A 15,118-nucleotide genomic window follows, 5' to 3' on the forward strand; every position below is an offset into this window, starting at 1 on the left:
TTTCAATCTCTTTTGTAAAATGTTCATGTTGTTCTTTGATTGTGTTTTCTGAGTTCATTATACTGCCTTTCTGTGTTTTCTTGCATCTTGTTGAGTTTTTTCAGAACGGCAATCTTGAATTCTCTGTCATTTAAGTCACGTATTTTCATATCTTTAAGTTCCTTTGTGGAGACTTTTCACTTTCTTTCTGAGCTTGTCTTGTTTCCTTGGTTATTCATGGCAATTACTGATTTATTATTTCTGTTTCTAGTTCTACAGGAAATGGCTTCTGCAATAAGTTGCTAGGAAGAGGTCTTTCTTTTGTTTTCCAGTACTTGTTGGTAGAATGTTTTATTTTCTCTCAGACTGTAGCCTTTGTTTTTCTCTCTCACACGATAGTGCTATGTTTTCTTTGCACTATTCCAGCTTCTCACACAATGTGGGGATTCTCAGGGAGATGAGCTTCTCCTGTGTTAATAGTTCCCCTTGGTCACAGGGTGCGGTGTGCTTGTGGGTATGTGGAGAGCTTTTGATGTTCCAATGCTCTTTTTGCACCAGATTCAGAGCTTCAGAGTTTTTGCACCAGATTCAGAGTTTCCTCAGTTCTGTTTACTCCTGCAGGGATCCGCCCATATTGGTGGGTCCAGGGGCAGGGTAAGTTGTGAGAGGTGGCCCAGATCAATGACGTCAAACACCACCACAGCCTGTTCTGCTTCCACAGCCCCCTCCCCTTTGCCGGAACTGGTTGGGCTGCGAATCTGTGTCTGCAGTCCACAGTTCCTCAGAACAGCAAATATTCTCTTCTTTTGATCTGACACTGCTACTGTTCCACTTCTAGCACTGGGCAGGTGGTGGCAGGGCGAGCTCTGAGAGGTTTGGGAGGGAGCGGTAGTCTTACTGCCTGAGTCTTCTTTTCTGCTCGGCAGTGAGGGCTTCATCCACCTTTTTCAGCCTTCTTCCCTCAGACTTTTCTCCAAGGTTTCTGCCGTGAGCATTGGGTTCAGCCATGTTATATGCTGGCCCCTCAGCCATGTGGGTCATAAGCGGAGCCCTAGCAGTCCTAGTTCTTTTCTCTCCCGCAGCTGTGTTAGTTCCCTGATGCAGCAAGGTCGGAGCACTGAGGTAGGTTTCCGTCCTTCTCCCACGCGGCTCCCTCTCTGCACTTTTCCCTTCCCTCCTCCTGTGCTCATGCGATTTGCCCACCTTTAAGTGAGTTCAATAGTGGGCCTTTTCTTCTTGCCTGTCTGCTGTGCAGGGAGTCCTTTGTGTAGTTATGGTTGTTTGATTAGTTGTAAATTCCAGGGGAGCTTTACAGAGGTTCACCTCACAGCACCATTTTGATGACGTCTGCTTTTCAGGTATTGAGCAGCTTCTTTTGCCCGAAATACTTCCCCCACCTCAGGCCGCCTGTGATTTTAAACAATTGCAACTGATAAATGTTCCGTAAGATGCTGTTTGCAATGAGTGTACTCTGACTTAGGTCAATCACTGAAGAGCCCATAGAAGTGGGAGTTTCCAGGGAGCTACCACACAGGTCAAAAAGTAATTATTATCTGGGAATGGGACTTTTTGGGGAGCTCCACACCTGGTCTGCATCCTCCCATGGCTGCTACAGTGCTGTTTTTCAGAGATTGTACTGCTCAGGCTGTTAGTTTTCAAAACTATCTGGAGCTGGGGAGAGGGTAGCTTTGAAAACAGCACAAATCTTAGTATTCTCATTTTTCTTGAATAAGCACTTTTTGGATTTTTACAAGCCTTTAGTTAATTTCCAAAATTCTGAAAGTGTTGATTTTGACAATTTTCCAGTGTTACTGCATTTATGTGAAATTAGATTTTCAGAGAGTCTTTCTCCACCATTATGGAAGTAGAGCGCTCAAAGATATTTTTTGCTATGATTAATTTTCACTTTACTCAAGTACTGAAGAACTAAATCCTTTCAGAGATGCAACTCCATTTTATGCCACTTTGCTTCAATTCCATTTGACAAGTTTTTATTGCACTCTTTTGTTTTTAAATTAAAGTTTATTGGGGTGAAAATTGTTAGTAAAGTTACATAGGTTTCAAGTGTACAATTCTGTAAAACATCATCTATATATCATGTTGCACTCTTATTATTTCCTCGGACTTTTACTTCCTACCTGTTTATCAGTTTTCTAAGGAATATTACTTGGTAGATTAAAAGAAAACAAGGCTGCCAAATGCTGCCTATGGCCTGGTTGTTTTTGGATTAACCCCAGATTGAAAACAAAACAAAACAAAACAAAAAAGTTTCTTATATCTTTACAGAGTTGTAAAGAAAACAAAACTCAAACAAGACTGTGTGTCAGAGACCATATGTGACCAGAAAAGAGAGTCTAAAATATTTACTATCTAGCCCTTTACAGAAGAACTTTGCCAAACCTTGACTTACAGTGAAAGGATGGTGAGAAGTGAGTCTATTCGCTGTAGTTGCCTTTGTTGTTGTTGTTTTTTGTTAAGGACTCAATATTCCCTTAAGTGTTCCATATAATAGTCTCTGAGCTAGAAGAGACCTTACAGATTATCCATTCAAATACCTGCGTTTTCTTGATGAAGAAACCAAGACTCTTTGTGGTGAACACAGAATGTGAGATATAGATGATGTATTACAGAATTGTACACTTGAAACCTATATAATTTTACTTCCCATTGTCACCCCAATAAATTTTAATTAAAAAAAGAAACCAAAACTTGAAAGACTTGTTCAATGTCACAGTACTAATTAACCAGAATTAAAACCTCATGTTTCTGAATATACTTTACTCCTCTTTCCATTCTAAGCTGCCTAAAACCTTTCCTGTCACTCCTATCTTGCATTGGGAATGCAAAAAGCATTCCCAATGTTAGATAAATAAATCCCTCTCTTCCCCATTGTTATTCCTATTGCTCATCTTCACTTTTTCCTCTATATCAGGGAAAAGTTGTATTCTCTAATTTTCTTAGACAGTCCTCTACTGAAGTTCTCTGTTTCCATTTTACCAAAGTAGATCTCTTAAATATCCACAGAATTGACATTAAGTTTTCTAGTTCCCTTTAGAATCTTGCTGATAACATGAATGAAAACAGTGGTTTTTCAAACTGCTTCACTTGGAGATGGGTGAGATTCTGCCTCCCCCATGTCTGGTTCAACCAGAACAGCTACAGTTTTATTTATTTCATGTATTGGGCTTCCAAGCAAATTTCATTTTAATAGAAGATTTAAAAGGAGAAGAGAGAGAGATTGAGAGAGAAAGACATATTTGAAAATCACTGATTTAGACAATGGGTGAAGTAAGTCCAAGAGGAATCACAAGGCTCCCTGAATAGAGCTCTGGGAACAATGGGAAAAACCAATGCCATATCATCGCCCCCATTACCTCAAGACAATTGATGAGGCTTAGGGCAGTATTGGAGCCATGAATCCTAATTCCTGGAAATTAAAACATCAGGAAATAAATTGGAAGTATGTAGATGGGGTACATTTTCTGTGTTAGGCATTTTTTCAGAGCCTAGGAATTCTCTTGGAGCCTAAAATGAACCTACATATATATATTGACAACTGATTTGTGTCAAAGGTGCAAAAGCCAGTCAATGGAGAAAAGGTACCTTTTTAAATAATTGATGCTAGAGTAATTGGACAGCCAAAAATAAATAAATAAATAAATAAATAAATAAATAAATAAATAAATAAAATGATCCCCAACCTAAACTTCATGTCTTATGCAAAAATTAACTCAAAAATGGATTATAGATGTAAACATTTAGAAAGGAAACATAGGAGAAAATCTTCTGATCTTCTGCAAGGCAAAGAATTCTTAGATTTTACAACAAAAGCACAATCCATAAAAAGAAAAAATTAATCCATTGGACCTCATTAAAATTAAAAATTTTTGCTCTGTCAAAGACCATGCAAAGGATATGAAAAGACAAACTACAGACTGGGAGAAAATATTTGCAAGCCACATATCTAACCAAAGACATATATAGAATATAAAAATAATCCCTCTCCTGGGTATCTACCCAAAAAAATCTGAAAATATTTATCTATAAAGACATACGTGCTCCGATGTTCACTGCAGCTTTATTTACAGTGGCGAAGACATGGAAAGAACCAAAGTGTCCTTTGATAGATGATTGTATAAAGAAGATGTGGTATATATATACAATAGAATACTATTTTGCCATAAGAAAAGATGAAATAATGCCGTTTATGATGACATGGATGGATCCTGAGATTATTATGCTAAGTGAAATAAGTCAGACAGAAAAAGTCGAGAACCATATGATTTCACTGATATATGGTATATAAAACTGAAAACAACAGGAACAAGACAAACAAATGAAGAAACAAAAACTCATAGACACAGACTATAGTTTAGTGGTTACCACAGGGTAAGGGGCATGGTAGATGCGGGTAAAAGGGATCAAATATATGGTGATGGAAGGAGTACTGACTCTGGTTGATAAACACACAATGTGATATATGGATGATGCATTACAGAATTGTGCACTTGAAATCTGTGTAACTTTACTAACAACAGTCACCCCAATAAACTTTAATTTAAAAAAGTAACTTAAATCTCAACAGTAAGAAAAAATCCAATTAGAAAATGAACAAAAGACATGAAGATACATTTCACTGAGAGGGAATTACAGATGTCAACTATGCACATGGAAAGATATTTAACATTAGCCATCAGGGACATACAAAAAAAACCACAATGAGATATCAATGCAAACTCAGAAGAATGGATAAAATAAAAAAGTAGTGAAAACACCAAATACTGATGAGGATGTAGACAAACTAGATCACTAATACTTTTCTGGTGAGAATATAAATGGTATAGCCACTCTCGAAAACAATAGCACAGTCCTTACAAAACTAAACATGCAATTACCATATGATTCAGCAGTTGTGCTCTTGAGCATTTATCCCAGAGAAATGAAAACATATTGACATAAAAACCTGCACATGAATGTTTATAGCAGTTTTACTTGTAATAGCCCTGAACTGGAATCATCCCACATGCCCTTCAATGGGTGAATGGTTACATGCTATATGATTACATTTATATAACATTCTTAACATCAAAATTACAGTGATGGCAAAGATTTTTGGTTACCAGTGCTTAGGGATGGGGGAGGGGTAGATGTTGCTATAAAGGCATAGCACGAGGGAGCCCTTTGGTGAGGATGCAGTTCTGTATCTCGACTGGTGATGATTACACAAAAATATATACATGTGGTGAAACTGCATGGGACTAATACTACTACTATTACCACCACCACAAACACCACCACCACCACCACCACCACCACCACACACACACATGAGTAAATGGAAAACTGCAATATTTTACCATTGAAGGAAATTGAGTGAAGAATAAGTAGTACAAGCATACCTCCCTGTACTTCAACTTCTTGTGAATCTATATTTCAAAATAAAATTAGAGAAAATATTAACTAAAAAATAAAAGCAGTCATATAATCTCGCCCATTTCAGAGCCCAAGTTTTTCAGAAAAATATAATTAACTTTTTCTCTTATCTTCTTATAGGACCTGTACCTGCCTCTGTCGTTGGATGACTCAGACTCACTTGGTGATTCCATGTGAAGAAGGAGAGAGTATTCAGAGTCCAGAGTACAAATCCAAGCTTACTGTTACAATAGGGTACTTCTGCTCAACTGTCCAACAGGGCTATTGGTGCTTTCAAGTTTTTATTTCTTTGTTATTGTTATTTTTAAAAAAAAAACACACTGTACTATGTTGGGTTTATTTCCTGTGATTTCTCCTCTGGGCCACTGATCAATCCACAGTTCCCAATTATAAGAGATAGATTGATAACCATCCTTTGGGGTATCTTTCCAGGGATGCAAAATGTGATAGTCCATGACCATCCTACTGAATATTTAGGCATCTGCATTATTTTTCCTGTCTCACTTTGCTCATACACAGGAGCCTTCCTTTTGTAGAGGGTTGTTTACGTACATAGCACTTAAAATGTGTGTGTGGGGAAAACATCATTGGCAAATCCAAGAGTGATAAACACAAGTAACCCCTGACTCCCAATCTCGAGAATCCTGGAAGATCCTCAGAGGATGGCAAGGCAGCTCCCCGGTCTTGCTCTTCACTCCTGATTGAGCTGTTTGTTGTCTAGCATCAATTCTGGGTAACCATGGGGAGAAACACCAGCAACTTATAATTCTGACACGACACTTAGGGCCCTGGTACAGGGCTGGCTGAAAGAGACTAGGGAGAATTGGAAAACACTGTAGGCATCTCAGTAAAGTTTATAAAGCACAGTGAATTCCTTGTCAAATCCTCCACTGGGGCAATTTAGAATCAATAAGCAATTAATAGAGTTGGGGGTGAGGGACTTCATATAGCTGATTCCTCTAGGAGGCTGTCTAACGCAGCGAATTATTACACAAAGTGTATGGTATCCATCTATTTCTGTTCTATTGAATGCCTTGTAAACAGCCAACACTGAAAACACTGTGAGAATTTGTTTTCAGGTCTGTTACCTTTCGGTCGCTTTTTATAGCAAGGAACCAACATCCTTTTTATAAAACCTCTTGTCTGTATTTCAGGAGCAAACTCTTCAGGCTCCTTTTTTTATAAACTGGTGATTTTTCTTTTGTCTAAAAAACACAGCAGAAAATTTATCAAAAAAAATACAGAATAATGTAGTTTAGAAATCATGCTGTCACTGCCAAACAGAGACCTCCAGGAGAAAACAAAATAAATAGCAGAGGCCAATTCAATAGAATCAGTCTTTTGATAACTTTTTTACAGTTATGCTTACATTAATAATTTCAATGTGGACCAGACATTCTAATTATATTTTAAATGAGATGTTATGGCATATTTTAAGCAACTCTTTTTTATCTATAATCCTGATAGTTCATACTGAAGCCACAGAAACCTTTCTCCTGTCTTTAACACTAGAAAGGGTTTCTTTTTGCTAAGGACTGATCATTTCAAATAATTATCAGTCTTTGAGGTAGAGGTTCATAACACTGCTTTTTATCTGTAATCATAGCCCATAATTGCAAAGATAACTAAATTTAAGTGAAACCCATGCATGCTAATTCTGTGTTTGTTTTTAACAGATATGAAGATTTCCTTATTTCTTTGTAATGTGCAGATAGTTGGAAAGGCGCAGCATATGAAGCCAAGTTGCTTCTTGGCTATTGAATGACTTGCAGTTTTCCTCTACTTTAATAGGAATGAGCTTGCTGTGTGTGTGTGTGTGTGTGTGTGTGTGTCTGTGTGTGTATGTGTGCATGTATGCATGCGTGTGCACGCGAGTGTGTGTGCAGGCACGCACACAGCCCTTTCATAATTGAGAGATACTACAGGATACTCCAACATGGATCAATAGCAATTTGGTGGCCTTGCTGATGAGCTCTGTGTAGGAGGGAATTCAGTGGTGGAAGGGGTACTTCAGATGCTCCTAGACAAGTTTCAGATGACCTTCGCTACAAAAGACATTCTTGGTTCAAGAAAAGTCCAAATGGTGGTAGTACTGATTCCTGGTTAAATTGGTCATTGAAGAACCCCAAAATATGATAATCTCTTTTTGCCCCTCTCCTCTATTTGTGGATTTCTTAGAAACCATTAAGAAGCCCATTTTACTTACTCCTTTATTTCTTTTCGAAAAGTTCAAGGTTTTCTTAGTGCCTCCCAGAACAATTTGTAGTTAACTGGGAAAAATTGGTGCTTGAGATGTGTGGTGTTATAGAGAGTGGTAGGAGGTCTATTTCTAAACTTCAGGTCAGATCCCCAAAGATTCCACCCTTTCTCTAGATCTCATTTAGTCCAATTCCTTTCATCTATGATGAAATTAAGGCTGAAGCTTCTAAATGACCTGCTGGAAAGAACGGGACTAGAGGAGAGATTGAGATTTCCTCATGTCCAGACCCTATGCTACCTCTCTGAGTGTTTCCTTGCTTGTGGTATATGTATCATTAGGAAATACTAAATGGACATATTTTCTTTAGAATAATCTTTGAACCAACAATCTCCTATAATTATAGTAGATTTTCCATCTTTCTTGTAATAAATTATAAGGAAATATTTCTGTACTGCCACTTCAGAGGGACTTGGTATAGTTAAAAATTCAAGACTTTAGTAATTGCATTTTAAATTGGCCCATTTTCAAGGCAAAAAAGAAAAATTTTGTAACTGAGTGACTTCACCCATCATTCATTCCCAATTTGACCCAATCCAGTTTTAGCACTAAACTCCCATTGTGTTACCTGCTGCACAGTTAGCAAATAACAAGTCATTCAGCAAACACTTGCCTCTACTCACCCCATTCTTTTTCCCTCTTTCACATACACATACAAACACACACTCAATTGATCTGTTGCTTATTCCTACCTCCTGATTTTTCTCCCTTACAGAAATAGAAATAGGGACCAAGAAGGGGAAAATGTATATATGGGGTCGGGGCAGAACAACTTCATAAGTAGTGTTAACTAGAGGTAAATTGAGAGAAAATTTCCTTTTCAGTTTGGAAAGGATAGACATTAGCATGACTTCTCTTTGTCCTTATGGACTTTAGTTTTAGCCTAGATTGAATCATAGAGTTTTCTAGCTGGAAGGAACCTTAAGATCACATCATCTACTCTAAATTTTCATCATTTTCAGGCCAAGAGTAAAGATGCAGAGGTAAAGTAATTTCCCCAAGGTCACACAGCTGGCTAGGGGCAAGTCTGGGAGTAGAACCCACATCTTCTGGCTCTTATTCCAGGACCTTTTCCAACTGAACTGTACTGCCTTCAACTAGGCTTCTGAGAATTCTTTCCCAGGATCATGTTGCATCTTGGAGCCATATGCTGCTGCCCTGATCTGTGGGAAATCCACCCAGCAACCTAAGACAGCTTTTTCTCCCGGTATTCATATGATTCCAATCCACATAGACTGCAGATGTCTGCAAAGAGAAGGACGCACTGAAGACCAACAGGAGCAATGGGATCCCTGACCTTGTGCATCCAACACAGGGGATCACTGATCTACCTTGAAAAGCCCTCGGAACAGCCCCCTGAGATCCTGCCCTGTCCAAATGGGATATAGAAAGACTGGTTTTCCCAAACAGCTCATTTTATCTCATTTCACACTGGTTGGTCTTCATAGGTAGAGGGAAATATTTCTTGGTTTTAGAGCATGGAAAGAAAGGAAGGAAGAGGGAAAAACAGCTTTGTTCATCCTGACTTTTTGTGGTGGCTTTTTAGTATTTTTTAAATGAGTGTGGCTACCATTTGCTGGCAATGATTTCTTTTAAAAATATGGGAGTGAGACTAGCTAGAGAAAATAACCTGGTCTTGCTGTGGTTATCCTCATCCGCAATGTTCCCATAACCATCTTGCCATTATAGGGACAATTTCCAAGTATAAGCAAGGAGCATTGTGACTAAAATGTACCCTGGCCTATGTTAAACATTGGTTCCTTGTGTTTGCACTAAAATAGTAAGCTATGGGCTCTACACATCATACTCATCTTGTGTACACTGCTCCTGTGGTCTTCCATGGCAGTAACCAGGACAACAAGTTCTGAACACGTACTATTCTTCACAGCAAGCCTCTTCCTGGGGACTAAAGGGTATTTATTAGTTCAGTTCCAAGAGACTTCCTTCCAGGCTTACCCTACTCCTCAGGAAATTCTGTCTCATTCCCACTTCTCCTCCCCAATCCAAAATAACCAAGAGACCTTAAAATGGATGTGTAGTTATCTGAAGAAGGCAAGAAGAAACTGTCTGAGCCCCTAGATCCTTCTTTGAATTAACCAGTCCAAGTCTTAGAGAAGAAATCCAGTGCTTGCCTTGGAAAAAAATGTGTCCACTTCCCCAGTTCTTTCAGTATTCTGGATGGACATGCTCCCAATCCACCTCAGATTTGGTTCTCAACTTAAAAAGCAAACAAACATGTCTTCCTTGGACAAGGGAACAAGGCTTCACATGTCCCCAAAATGAGCTCTAGCACACTGATGAGAATGTTTTCAAAGACCAGCCCACCTCAGAAATATCTATGCCAAGAGACTTACCCAGACAGATGCACTGGGACAGTGGGGTTTGAATGACCTCATCCATTCTCCAGTTTGCTATGGAAATAAAAGCATTAGAAATAAAATAAATAAATAAATAAATAAATAAATAAATAAATAAATAAAAAACCAACAACAACAAAAAAAAACAAGGACATTGGAACTTGTCCTTGGCCACTTAGGTTCATTTTGATCTCCAAGGCCAGGTCTCACTCATACATTGCCTTCATTGCATTAAGGGATTTAGCTCTTAGGCCTAGGCTGGTTTCCTAACTAAATGATCAGTGTTTTGAAGCTTATCTGGGATGGGGGAGGGATTAGAGTTGTATGTTTTTGGACCTGGGATCTAGAGAGACTAAAGGTACAGCCACTGATAAGCCAGAAGTGATCTGAGACCTCTTGTGTACAATGATGCCCTGCAATTGCTGGTCTTCCTGGGTGTTTCTCCTGGTATGGAACTTCGAAGCTGTCACACTTCTGCCCATATGTAGCCTCATCTACTGTTCTGATTCCATGGAGGTTTTCCTCTTCCTTACAGGTGTTACCACTTGGAGCAAGGATTCTGCATTGATCCCTCATGCCTAGCTTTTGGATGGAGAGGCATCTCCGACAGGTTCTATGGCTATTGTTGGTCCAGACCCAGTCTAGTACTCTTAACACTCAGTGAATTGTCCTTAATCATAGCTAAAGGCTTTGATCCTAAACCAAGACAACACAGGTCATTTCTTAAAAATGAATTCCCAACAGGCCCAATAATTTTCATCTATGGCCTATGCAATGTTTTGCTGTGAATACAAACTAATATATGAAACATGAAAGTATGCACTACCTTTGCTTACATTTTTAAAATTTTTGATTGAGAATTTTTGGGAAGAAATAAATTAGAGGTAAAATTAAAATTCTCTATTTCAATTTTAAAAATATACTTATAATTTAAAAAGCAATAAATCCAAAGAAATGAATTCCCAATTTTATTCTTCCTCTGGCTTGCAGACCTCACTTCTCTAGTAGGTAAAAGGCTGGAGGTTTTTGTCACACAGTAGCCAAGTCACATGTGTGTGGGGAGAAAATTTCTAAACTGACAGAGCACTGAATCCAATGGGCAACCTACTATAGTCTGGGACTGTCAGCAGCTTCTCCTAGCCCCTTCTACTTTTTCTTTTCAGAGACTAAAAGGCTCACTCTCCATTGGCCTTTCTTTTAGTATCCCTGGTTAAAGAATTTTGCCCCTCCTATCTCTTCAGGAAAAAAATGACTTCCTCCTCTCTCTCCCATACCTGGGTCCTCAAAGATCTAATGTGATCTTTACACACAGCTTCTCAGTGTTGGTGTTGCTTCCTGCTTGTGTCCCATTAAGGATCCATGCCGATCTCCCACTTTGGCCTCGGTAGCGTGACACTGGTTATCATGTGACAAGACTCTTGAAGCCCCCTTCTGACTGCCTAATATGTATCTCTTAGTTTATCGGCTTCAACATTTTCTGGAATCAGAGGCAGTCTTGCCTTGCCTTGGATGCCAGGGGTAGGAAAATATAGAATCCCCTTTGGAAATAAAGGCATCTTCCTGCTCCAGATTAGAAAGACAGGCTAGTGAGAGAGGGCAGATGGCACAGCCTAAGTCACAACAAACACCTTGTAAATTAAGGCAAAAACAGGCATTGGGACTTCTCATTTCTGGGTTAGTAACCTGAGGAAATCAATGTTTTTTTTGCCACTCTCTACCTCCTCTGCGTATCTCTTTGCTTTCTCTCTCTAGTTCACTATTTTTTATTTTAGTTTTATACTGTGTTGCCACTCTCTTTCCACAGTACATACATCCACGCTTTGTCCTCTGCATTTTTTTTTACTCTGTCTTTTGTCCTCTCAAAGCCTTTTAATTTTTTTCCTTCCTCCTTGTCTAGGCATTAGGCATATGTCTCTGCTTAACCCTGTGATTTCGCCTTGGTGATGAGAATTATTTCCCTACTCAGCTAGCCCTGATCCTACCCAAGTCAAGTAAGAAGTATGTTGGTGGGAATAATCCAAATCTGGACCTTTATTCTTCTCCCTTTTCAGTTGTAATTCCCTGAAGCAGATCCACACAAGAAGTTTCCTTATAGCTCCCGTACCTTTTGGTCTTTGCTTTCCAAGCACTGTGCAGAATACTTTGTGATTCCTTTTTAGTCTGCCATTTTGTGGAGCAGTTAAGTGTGCTCGGAGAAATAATCAGCAGAACAGAAAAATCCACCCATGGATTCATATCAGCTAAATACTATTAATTAATTTTGTTTAATGTGCTCTTAGTTTGAAAAGCTGCAATGTAATATAATAAGAAACCACAGGTAATTTCCCCTGTCATTTGGTTTGGCTGGGTGGTGGTGTTGGGTGGGGGAACAATTTGTTTAAAGTTTTACCAATATACATTAAGCTCTGCATAACAACCTTATATTTTAGGCTTGCCAACTTCTTATTTTTTTTCTTTTGCTAAACTTATAGGCAATTGGGGTTGATTTAAATGAAAAGTGTATTTAACAAATCCATACCATAAAAAGAAACATTCGCTTAACTGAAATGTGTTTTTCCATCTGTTACTAAATTAACCTAAATATTTACTGTTGACACCAACTGTTCATGATTTTGTTCAGGTAGTCCATATAAAAGTAACTATTAGACAAATAAGTCAGCCTGTAGGTGCTAATTTATTTAACAGGGTACACAGCCCTTGGGAATGTCACTGCTTGGCAATACGATATGGAATGCCCTTTCCAATGCCATTTCTTTATAAGTCCTCTTAATGGGATTTGAGCAAGTAAGAGGTTATATCAAAATGTCTTCAATGTATGGTCCTGTAATATATTGCAGCTTGAAGCCAATGATTCCTTATAACTTGTACACGACTGATGCATGTTTTGATTGAATTTTTGCATTTCTCATGTGTGGTAAGTTTTTTAAAACATTTTTGGTCATCTTTTTCTGCCATTAAACTTGTACAGAAAACTGTTTTATGGCCATTTTCAAAGGGAGAAAGTTTAAAATGGAAACAGCCCACACTTTCTGTCTTATATCTGTAGTTAGAACTCAGTAAGTGTAGCAAAACAGCTGTAATTGGTGGTTGTAGTGTTAGAGATGTTAGCTTGCTAGTGACTAGCTTTGGAGAGTAAATGCATGGTATTGTACATCACATTTCTTAAATAACTCATTTTAATCTCTGAAAAGAAAATCTTCTTCCTTATGATCCCTTCTCCTTCCCTTGGCCTCTCCCTTCTCCTGCTCCCAGGTGTCTTTATAGTTGTAAATAACTGATTTGGGGGCCAACAATATTTTTCAAGTAAAGTCAGAAAAGAACAAACAATTCAAAAAGGCAGGACGAAGCATTTCTCAACAGTCTCTCAGCAGTTATTGACCATTTCTCAAGGAATGCAATTGTGATCAAAGACTAAACTTCTCTTTAAATAAAAATCAGTGGCAAATTGGGAGTGCAATTGGCCATTTAATTACATTGCAGAATTGTCTAGTTCTCAGAGTCACATATAATCAAATGACAGCAAACAATGATGTCCCTATCCCTGCAGCAGTTTTGAAGGCTCTGCTTGACCAACAACCAAAAATTATTTTTTAAAAAGAAAAAAAAAACAGAGAAAGACAACAGATATTTAGGAATTATTAGCTGCCCCTTCAGAATAGTTACAGGCAGAAAATACAAGGACATTTTGGATTTATATTCATGGTTTATATTCATGGGTTTATATTCACTGCTGTTGGTTCCCCAGAGAATGCCTAGCCTTTTCTTAGACTGTAGTTCAAAAGCAGTGTTCCAAGAATGCATTCTCATTTTTGGTATTCTGTTCCCACTTGGACTGGTAGGTTTGGTGAGGCCCATGTAAAGCAGCTGGAGCAGACCCTTTTCATCTCCTGTGCCTGTTAACCTCCCTTTTCCTCCCTCCACAATTTGATGAGGGCTTTCTTTGGTCAGAGGACTTCAAAGTCTAGAAAATTTCCCCATGTGTGTAGCGTGTTGTGAACTATGAATGCTGTACATTCGCAGCATTCAACACCGGGCAGCCAAGAGCTGCTCTTGCAATCATTTGGCTTTCATGAAATGTTCTTCATCTCATTCTCATTTCTGTGTACATTTGCAAGATGTGTGTAATGTCATTTTCCAAAAATAAAATTTGATTTCAATATTTCTGGCTGACATTCTTTCTTTTTAAGCATTGAACCAATGATCATATAACCACAAAATGTCCTATCTGGCAGAAAACTGAGACACTGTTTTGTCCAACCTTTAATTTTATAGGTGAAGAAGCTGAGGATCAATGTATGATGGAAATACCATAATTAACAGCACAACACATTTGCAACATATAAGATCTTGGATCTCCCTTCCAGAGTTGAGCAGAAATCAAATGACCTCTTTTTACATATAAGATGCTTTGGCTATGGTCAGTCTGTGCCATCAGAATAGGTGGTCACTTCTAGTACTGTGTTTTCAGAGGTCCAAGAAAGACTCCATGGGTTCCTCAAAAATACTTTCACCTGTTGCCTGAAATTCCTTTGACAGTGTGCCAGTTCTCCCTCCATAGGTTGATGGTACAACCACTCTTTGGGAGAGGTAACTCCTAAATATCTTATTCACCATCAGGCATAAGTGACTAATTAAATGTTTTTTACAGATAAGATTTTATTAACAGGCAGAATGCAAGGCACTCGGCTTGTGCAGAGGTTGATGGAAATGGTGGGAGAAAAAGGTACAGAAAAAAGAGGCTGAGATCTTAGAAAACTGTTTGAACAACCTCACGATGAAGGCCAACCCTGGAGCTTCCACCTGACCTGTATTTGAAGAAGCAAAGATGCCAGCATCCTGGGTGTTCCCAAGGACTCAGATGATTAGGAATGCTTCCTCCATACCACCAGGACCATCACTCTGGTGGAGACAAAGAAAGTAGGTAGAGGTGGAACTTCTTAGTGTTCTTAATCCAAAGAAAAGCTAGATACAGCCACCAGACTGGCCAGGCTAGTATTCATCCCCACTATCATCAGGCCTTTCTCATTACTGTTTTCTCGTGATATCACTTTCTCTCACCTTGGTCTATCCTGGTCTCCACTGCAAGCAAAAT

General features: G+C 38.7%; 1 protein-coding gene across 3 annotated transcripts in view; it reads left to right on the forward strand.

Moving 5' to 3' along the window:
* DCX (doublecortin) overlaps window positions 1-14,183 on the forward strand; it is a 237,946-nt gene extending 223,763 nt beyond the window's left edge. For all 3 annotated transcript variants that reach the window (XM_081041929.1, XM_081041930.1, XM_081041931.1), the window contains one exon: window positions 5,533-14,183. In XM_081041929.1, the coding sequence (XP_080898055.1) occupies window positions 5,533-5,589 (57 nt within the window). In that variant the 3' untranslated portion in view covers window positions 5,590-14,183. The remainder of the gene's footprint in view (window positions 1-5,532) is intronic.
* Window positions 14,184-15,118: the final 935 nt, after the last annotated feature.

The sequence above is a fragment of the Rhinolophus hipposideros genome (genome assembly GCF_964194185.1).
Source record: "Rhinolophus hipposideros genome assembly, chromosome: X".
Classification (NCBI taxonomy): Eukaryota; Metazoa; Chordata; class Mammalia; order Chiroptera; family Rhinolophidae; genus Rhinolophus; species Rhinolophus hipposideros.